The 9,023-nt window shown below is 34.7% G+C and overlaps 2 protein-coding genes across 2 annotated transcripts; one reads left to right on the top strand and one right to left on the bottom strand.

The window, feature by feature from the left end:
• Positions 1-1,463: 1,463 nt before the first annotated feature.
• LOC108377816 (cuticle protein 5.1-like) lies at positions 1,464-1,937 on the top strand. Its single transcript, XM_017634111.1, has 2 exons — positions 1,464-1,475; positions 1,596-1,937. Exons 1-2 carry the CDS (start codon positions 1,464-1,466, stop codon positions 1,821-1,823), a joined length of 240 nt encoding a protein of 79 aa, XP_017489600.1. The 3' UTR covers positions 1,824-1,937.
• Positions 1,938-4,746: 2,809 nt separating this feature from the next.
• LOC108377814 (cuticle protein 16.5-like) lies at positions 4,747-5,474 on the bottom strand. Its single transcript, XM_017634110.1, has 2 exons — positions 5,432-5,474; positions 4,747-5,047 (listed from the first exon to the last, which is right to left on the bottom strand). The coding sequence occupies exons 1-2, from the start codon at positions 5,441-5,443 to the stop codon at positions 4,811-4,813; spliced, it is 249 nt and encodes an 82-aa protein (XP_017489599.1). The 5' UTR covers positions 5,444-5,474; the 3' UTR covers positions 4,747-4,810.
• Positions 5,475-9,023: the final 3,549 nt, after the last annotated feature.

Below are 9,023 nucleotides of genomic sequence, written 5' to 3'. Positions count from 1 at the left end.
ACACATGTATTTCAATAAACTGATGGACTAATTCGAATTTGATTGTTCGTACAAATGGCAATCCTCCTTAGTAAAGGTCCCTTTCAAACCCATTTATATTTATACCCATCTTTTAGCAATTATTCAACTTATTGAATAATTTGAATTANTTTCAATAAACTGATGGACTAATTCGAATTTGATTGTTCGTACAAATGGCAATCCTCCTTAGTAAAGGTCCCTTTCAAACCCATTTATATTTATACCCATCTTTTAGCAATTATTCAACTTATTGAATAATTTGAATTAAACTTTTTAAACACGTGGCAACTCTCTTCAAACATTCGAAATGTTCAAACTAAAGATTTCTTAACATTCTCTGACCACGGTATTTTTATATTTCATATACTTTTTGAATTAGTTAATTGAGTTAGAACTTTCAGACAGGTGGCAACCTTCTTCAAAAGTATTTTCAAGTTTAATCATTGTTAACTCTCTTTCGCCGGCCACTGCAATACATATATTAATTAACTGATGAATTAAGTGGAGTCTCAATTTTCAAACATATGGCAACCCCGCTAAATACCGTTCAGAAATAGAAAATTTTCAAACCACCAACTTTGATAGATACCCTTATTTTAATCATTCATTTAACTTATAAAATAATTTGAACTTAACTTTTTAAACAGGTGGGATCCCTCTTTCAACACCACAAAAATATTCTTAGCGCTAAAATTAAAGATTTCTTAGCACTCCTTCGTTCGACATCCATACTTATTATTTCGTATAACTTGTGTATAAGTAAACTAAATTCGACATTTGAACCAGGTGGCAACCATCTTCAAAATATTTTCAAACTTCCGTTTGATGTTATGAATATTTGGACTAAAACTTTTAATTGTTTTAAATGCTGTTCTGCGAACACCAACTTCAAGTTGAAAAAAAAAATGCTTAAACTTTTAGTAAAACTTGGTTTCATCAATTTTTTTCGATCAAGTATTTTTTTATTTTTCTAAATTTTTTTTTTATTTTTTTGAGCATATTATAACTATTATTCTCAGATTTAATTTTTTTTATCATAAAAGATTTAAAACTGTCTAAAATCGCAGTCTCAAACATATCTGTTAAAAATGATAAAAAAAAAAATACGATTATCTTTGAATGACTAACACTCTGCCAGCAACAAAATATTTATTTGTCGCATGCAAAATTCATAACGGAGTGCAAGCATTTGATTGTTTTTTTTAACTGTACTTTGAATGTATGTACATTTACTTACATGTGCTAATACATACATACATAGAGTACTTTGCCCATACGCACATGTACCTATGTTTGACCGCCACTCACCGTATTTGCACTTAAAGGCATATACTTCATCAGTATATCAAAATCGTATTTAAAGTCGATCGATAAACGAAAATGTCATCAGTTTAACTTTGCTTTACTACAGTAAAACAACAATCAACAACAAAACAATCAAAATGTTCAAATACGTAAGTGAATTTCATTGCAGATATTCCTCGAATCCTTTCAAATGCAGTTATCAATTGTTGGATTTAGTGACGATTGTAATAATCCTTTATTAATTATTTCCTCATTCCATGTCATTACAGTTCGCTGTCGTTTTCATGGCCCTCTTCGCCTGCGCTGCTGCCGAACCTAAACCCAGTGTCATCGCCGCGCCATTGGCTTACTCCGCCCCATTGGTCGCCTCGCCCTACGCTGCCGCCTATGCCGCCCCCTACGCTGCTTACGCCGCTGCTCCTTATGCCGCCTACGCTTCACCATACGCTGCCTACTCTGCTTACCCATACAGCGCCGCCTACTTGTTACGCAAGTAAATGGAATACATATACACATTTTAATATGTGCACATATATAGTTAGTTGACGATGATGAAAAGTGTTTGGACGAAATTCTGTGGAAAATTTAAGAAAAAATAAAACAAAAAGTAATACGAGTAACGACTAAAAAAATTGTTTATTATAGAAACAACTAGAGATTTTCATATTTAAATACAGCTCAAGCTGTCGACGGATTCGCTATAGCTGTATCAGTAGTTTAGAAAGGGGGATCAACGGGATTGATTGGCTTCCATTGAACGGGATTGATTGCATCCACTGGCCTGCAACATCCATCTTTCCAGATGCATGACCTGCCCGCCGTTATTAGCATCTGCCGAAGCGCACCTGATTTTGGGTCGGTATCCTGGTCCGCTCCTTCTCTGCTCTTCCATTTACGCATCCACTGCTTTGCCTTTGCAAATTATCGCCGTAATATGTTCTGATATTTGCAACGATACCAAGATCCCGGAGCGACTTTTCAGGTAGCTCTGTGAGGTTTCCGCCCTGGTCTCAATGAGCAGCTATTAGTTTAGCTTCACTTAAATAATTAACATAACAGTGCAAAACTTAACCTAAGAGTAAAACGATTCTTGGAGATGTTATTAAATTCCGAGAGTGCTCTAAATATAGGCGCTAACGAATAGAAGTTTGCCTTAACTACACTAAGATAAAAGGGCGGTTGAGATCGTTAGGTTCTGTGAGGAACATTAAAATTTATCAGCTCAAGTAGTTCACGGCAATCGATCTTCCCACAGACAACATCAAAGAGAAACATAAGGAGCTGAATAATTCTTCTTTTTTCTAATGACTGCAAATTTATTAGCTGACAGCGGGCCGCATAGGGTGGAAGCGGATCGGAAAAATTAAGAGGTTGAAGAGCAAACGAAGGAATTTTCTTTGAACCCGTTCGATTCTCATGGAATGACAGCTAAAAAATAGGACTCCAAATGACTGACGCATACTCTAATTTTGAACGTACTAACGAGTTAAAGAGTACTTTCCTAGTGTTAGGGTCCTTAAAGTCCCTCGCATATCGTCGTAAAAAAGCTAAGTTACTATACGCATTTGGGAGCTCGTAGCATACATGGTTTATGAAAGTAAAACCCGAATCAAAGACTACACCCAGATCAACAAAATCTTTGACCAAAGTGAGATTCTTTCTGATTCAAAAATTGAGTAACATGAAGGAAATTTACAAGGGGATCTAGAAATTGACATATGAAAACATTTTTTTATATTGAGCGATAACTTATTCGTTAGACTCCAACTGATTAAATTATTCAAATTATGCTGCAAATAGAAGACATCGGACGGACAAGTTATTTTACGAACAAATTTGAGATCATCGGCGTAAAGAAGATATCTGCAATGTTTGAAGCAAGCGCCGATATCATTAATAAACAGAATAAATAAAAGAGGGCCTAGGATGCTTTCCTGAGGAACACCTGACGAAGCAACAAAGCACTTGGCAAAACAACGGCAAATCAAAATAGAATAACCAGACAATGCTAGGTCAGTCAGTATGACGAAAATCGAGTACTCGAAATCCATGTGAATTTTAGTTAGTGATAGATATCGGGACCAACGGGTTCCGCGGTACAAATCTAACAATTCAATGTGGGGTTGGTCCCGTGACCATCTCTAATTTCGCTTGTGTAGGGCCTTCCCGACAACCCCCATTTATTTGTAGGGCCAGTCGGTGGAATTTTGCAGTATAAACTTAGATTTAGCATCAAATGATCATCTTTGTTTGCTTACGCACCAGAGAATAAAAGGAAAAACAAATTTTACAATAAAGTCTTTGAAGTTTAACCTCTTTTCGGGTTTTCGTAAACGCCATAATCCAAAGAGACATTTTTTTTTTAAGTTAAGTGTGCAAAATGGCTGCCGATCCTTATTTTATTTTCGCCGAAAAATGCGTTACGCTATCCTCCAATTGTTTCCCTGGACCTTTACCCTATAAACCTTAGACTCTACAATCTCTCTTTAGCCAAATAAAGAACCAAGTAGATTTTTATTGACAGAGTTATCATCTAATATTTCAAGCAAGTGTTGCATATTTTAGCGAAAGAGTGGATAAAACTATCTTTAAAATACCGTTTCAACTATTATTATCGTGGAGAAATTACGAAAGTTATGCCATTTCCCAGAAAGAATACCTATTAGAGGCATATTTATGTTTAGTCTAATATTATTTATATCATACCTTAAAAATTACCTGAATTCATCAATTCGTGTTTGTATTAAGAAGAAAAACAATTCTATTTTATTTTTCCTTTTTTTAGTTTAGCTACTGTTAAAGGCGTACTTTATTATTTTGGAATTAAAAACGTAGCAGATCGTACATAGGTAAAGCGGAGTAGCGTAGTAAAATTTAAATTTTTCTCTAAAAAAGTAGTAAATCTACTACGATCGTAGTAAAGTTCTAACACTGTTACTTACCCTACGATTAGAGTGAGGATAAGAGTGAATTCCCTTTCTCTTGGAAATTATTCTCATCTATTACGAAAACTTTTCCTGTCATGAATATTGTCGATGTTAATGAATTACATTTAGAAGGTCGATTGGAATTCATTATTGCTTCTGAAGATTTATAATGAAATCAATATAATGTGGCACGAAGTTCACTTGGCACTTCTCGTATGTATTTGTATAACTAGCCTTGAGCTTCACATAATCTTTAAGGACACGTCAGCCTAAGGGTCGTTTTCTCAAGTAGGTTTTAAAATTTATCTGCCCTTTAAATACGAAATGTTGTTCTGTAAAAATTTGCTTTTAGGGCGGATAAATTGTTTAAACCTATTTGAGTTCACGGCACTAAGTGCGATTCTAACACCCAATTGCACATACACAAATATACTATAAATTTTATCGATTTCACTTCGGTTTGTTTATTTATTTTTTCCTAAAATTTTCGATAACAATTTGGCTATTCAAATATCTAGTCATCTTCAGTCTTTGCCAATAAAGCATACATCCTTCATTTACTTGCGGAGCAAGTAGGCGGCGCTGTATGGGTAAGCAGAGTACGCAGAGTAGGCAGCGTAGGGTGAAGCGTAGGCGGCATAAGGAGCAGCGGCGTAGGCAGCATAGGGTGCAGCATATGCGGCAGCGTAGGGCGAGGCGACCAATGGTGCAGAGTAGGCCAATGGTGCGGCGATGACACCGGGCTTGGGCTCAGCAGCAGCAAAGGCGAAGAGGGCAACGAAAACGAGAGCGAACTGTATTGGAAAAGAAGATAATAATTTATGAAAGTATTATTACAGTTATTAGCAAATTAAACAATTCACATGTGCAATTGCGAGGACTCTAAAGACTGGTTTTCACTATGTCATATTTTGACGTCAAAATTTGGCGACATATTTTGACACAACTTTATCTCCTTTATTCATACCTTGGCCGATGATATTATAGGCCAAAAACAGACATATAGCCGATTTAGCAGCGTATGTACACGACTAAAGACCTATCCGGATCCAAATCAGTCGATAAACCGCTTTTTAATCCCATTTGACAATGTGTTTTCACTTATTTGACGACAAATGCCACTGAGTTTGACATAGTGAAAATCAGCCTTAAGGATATCAACAATTTAATTCACTTACGTATTTGAACATTTTGATTGTTTTGTTATTGATTGCGGTTTTACTGCAGTAGAGCAAAATTAAACTGATGACGAATTGGTTTCGGGCATCAGCTTAAATACTAGTTTGTGAGTGTGCCTACATTTAATAATGTATGTAAATATTTATGTATGTATATGTCAATACTGTGCGTTTGTGAAGAGTGGCAATGAATTAGGTGGACAAGTGGGAGCCGTAAATGCCATTATTGACCTAAACACGTACACAACTTATTGTCTGTCGAGTAAACACTCAATGAATGCCCGCATACATACACGCATATTTTCGATTGCACATACCTACATATATACCATACCACCTGACAAGCAAACAAAAAACAAAAAAACATAAAAAACTTCGCCGAACACCCCTGAGTCTAAGACATGTTTGCAAATATTTCTTTACTTTACTGACAAGATCTGAGATGTGGTAAGAAAGTACTAGAACGGGGCAAAAAAAAATCCAAATTGTCTTCGAATTGAAATACATTATTTCCAAAAGTTTCATGATTTTTGCCTAGCTTTATTTTACTGACATTAAGGAGGCACGTTAGTTTGATAAGAATTGAGATCTGGTGGGTAAATACTAGAACGGGGTACTTAAGCTCAATGAACTTTAGAATACAGAAAATTGGCTGCTCGAGTCAAGAACATCGATATATCATACTTTAAGATTCGAACGTAAATGCCGAAGATATGACGGAAAATTTAAAAAAGGTACCCCTACGTTCGGCAAAATTTTTTTTTCAAGTTGCCTTGAAAAATACTTTAGATTAAAAGCTGTACGGCAAACTTTTTTTTTCTGGTACGGCTTTGGGTACAGTGACTCCAACAAGTGTTCACATGTTGATTTTTTTTTTAGTATTCATGTTTTCACGTTAAGTCTTTTTTTTACAAATACAGTATAAAAAGTTTCAAACTATAAACAAAATCTAGAAAAATTCATAAAATTTCGAACTTTTTAATCTGAGGTTTGAGAAATTTTTTTTTTGTATGCAGGTTTAGAGCCTAAAGTAAAATTCTAGTAGAATAAAGTGCAAGTTTCAACCCGCTCAAGAATCGCGTTGATTTTTAATATTTTGTTTTTGCGTATGGTCTTGCGCATTTTATTTATTTTATAAGAAATTCGTGTTTATATGGAGAAAAGTATAAAGCTCCGACAGCAAAAAAAAATAAACATATTAAAAATTAAAGTTTTTGGCCTGGCTTGATATTTGCACTTGTAAAATGTCCTAAAGATTCAGATTAAAAAGTTAAAAGTTTTGTTACAAATTTGTTGAATTACTCTAATTTTTGTATAAAGTTTGAAAATCTGGTTTTGGTTAAAGCATGAATAATATTTGTATCAAAAAATAATAAAAAATATTTGCTTGAAAGTCATCGTGCACTTAAAAAAAATGAACATGTGAACACTTGTTTGAGCCACTGCATATGTGTATGCATACTAGGGTGATCCAAAAATGAATGTGAAGAAGTAAAATCGGAATATTATGTTACCATTTTTAAATTCTGGTGATTTTTTATGTGCCCCTCATTGGATTTTTTTGAGCTTTTCAGGGGTTCTGTAAAAAATGGCTAATAACAGAAAATGGTTCAATAAACAATTGAATATTGTTATTGAAGGTATCCTGAAAAGAAACAAAGTATTCCGATCAAAAAATATTGATTATCAAGATTTCTACGAAAACTTGTTTTTCCCCATATAAAATACAAAGGACCTTTAAATATTTTTGATTTCAAAATAAAAAAAAACTGGGGTATAATTTTTTCAGTATATGTAGTACAATCCTAGGCGGTGAGAGCATAAAAATTCCGCCTTCGCCTTTTTTGGGCCACCCTAATGCACATACATGCACTAAGTTGGTATAGGTAACAGCAACTACTACTACGCAAACGAATGCATTTTTAAATATACATATGAACGTGCATAAATAGCGAATGATATTGTTATCAGGAATTGTTGAGCTTAACATTTAGTTGTTAGTTGTTTTAGCTAAGAAAAATTGTGCCTACTCGCCGACCCTGAAATGACAATGAAATAACGAAGGTAAACAGTTAGTTTAATATGCAACGCAAATACTAAGTAACTGCCAAAATAATTGCGTTAAATTTAAGCAAGATTAAAATAAAAACAAATAGAAACGTGCTTTAGCCAAAATTGTCACTTTTCGTGGTTCGAACGTAGCAAATAAATATACACATGGCATAGCTTGGCGTGCAGGTCCAAGTACAAATGAACTTACTTATTTATAATTTTTTTTTTATTTGCTTTTGTAAAACTTCGAAGACCATCGAAATATATTTAAATACTCGAGTAATACAACATTTTAGTATCAGTTAAATTTTGCACTTCTACGACGAAACAGTCAATAAATAACAAAAAATTGTTCAAAATGTTCAAATACGTAAGTATATAATTGTTATTCTTCAATTCATTTTTAAGTACAAATCTAAACATAATATTTTTTTTTCCACCCACAGTTCGCTCTCGTTTTTGTGGCCCTCTTCGCCTTCGCTGCTGCCGAACCTAAACCCAGTGTCTTCGCCGCACCATTGGCCTACTCTGCCCCATTGGTCGCATCGCCCTACGCTGCCGCCTATGCCGCTCCCTATGCTGCTTACGCCGCTGCTCCTTATGCGGCCTATGCTTCACCATACGCTGCCTACTCCGCGTATCCATACAGCGCCGCCTACTTGCTTCGGAAGTAAATAGAATAAGGCTGAAGAAGACTGTACTAACGCATTAGAAATAAGTTAGAAAATGTACATAAATAAAACATGGACTTGAACTATGATCAGTTTAATTACTTTTATATTTTATGGGAAGAAGTGGCTAGCGATCGCCAGCTTAAACTGGGAGGGCTCTCCGTATAGAGCTTGCCGCATACTCATGAGAAGTGCCTTCGTTCGTACACGGTTTCTGTTCTCCTCATTTCTAACTATTTAAAGTTGTTTCCGTAGCATTTCAATTTATTTCCATTATTGGACTATTTCTACCAAAGTTAGCCGATTTTTCTTTATTATTTTGAAACGAATATCGTTCGTTCATTGTCAACTTTGGTTTGGGGACAAACCTGTTTCGGCGGTGTACTATCCACAATATAATTTTTTTCTCTTGGTAGGTTGGAGGGTTTAGATGAGGCTTTTACAGGCCTTGCTCACAATTAGGGATATAAAGCGTGCTTCTTTGAACTCGGCCAGAATCGTTTAGGCGGTTCGGAAAGAAATTTGAAATTCTAATGAAATTTTTTAATTTACCCTTGTACTTTTTCATTTTTTTCATTTTGGGGAATTCTAAAATTGTTTTCAACTAGTTTATTATGTAACAATTATTTGTAGGAACAGGAGAATCGATTTTCTTCAAAGACTTTACTTCCGCTGCATTTTGCACCTAAAAATTTAATGTAAACAAATAAAAATTAAAAAATAAGGCTCGATAAATCTCTTTAAAATCGGAATTAGCTTTATATATAAATTATAAATTATATTAATTTCAAAAGAAAAGTTAAAAGAGCAGCCTTTGCAGCAACGAAATTGTGAACAGCCTTTTATTTCCTCATTTTATTGAGTTCTCC

The sequence above is a fragment of the Rhagoletis zephyria genome, unplaced genomic scaffold (genome assembly GCF_001687245.7).
Source record: "Rhagoletis zephyria isolate East Lansing unplaced genomic scaffold, Rhagoletis_zephyria_1.1 Rzeph_scaffold_12748, whole genome shotgun sequence".
Classification (NCBI taxonomy): Eukaryota; Metazoa; Arthropoda; class Insecta; order Diptera; family Tephritidae; genus Rhagoletis; species Rhagoletis zephyria.
Note: the sequence above shows the minus strand (reverse complement) of the source record. Positions and strands in the feature narration are given on the sequence as shown.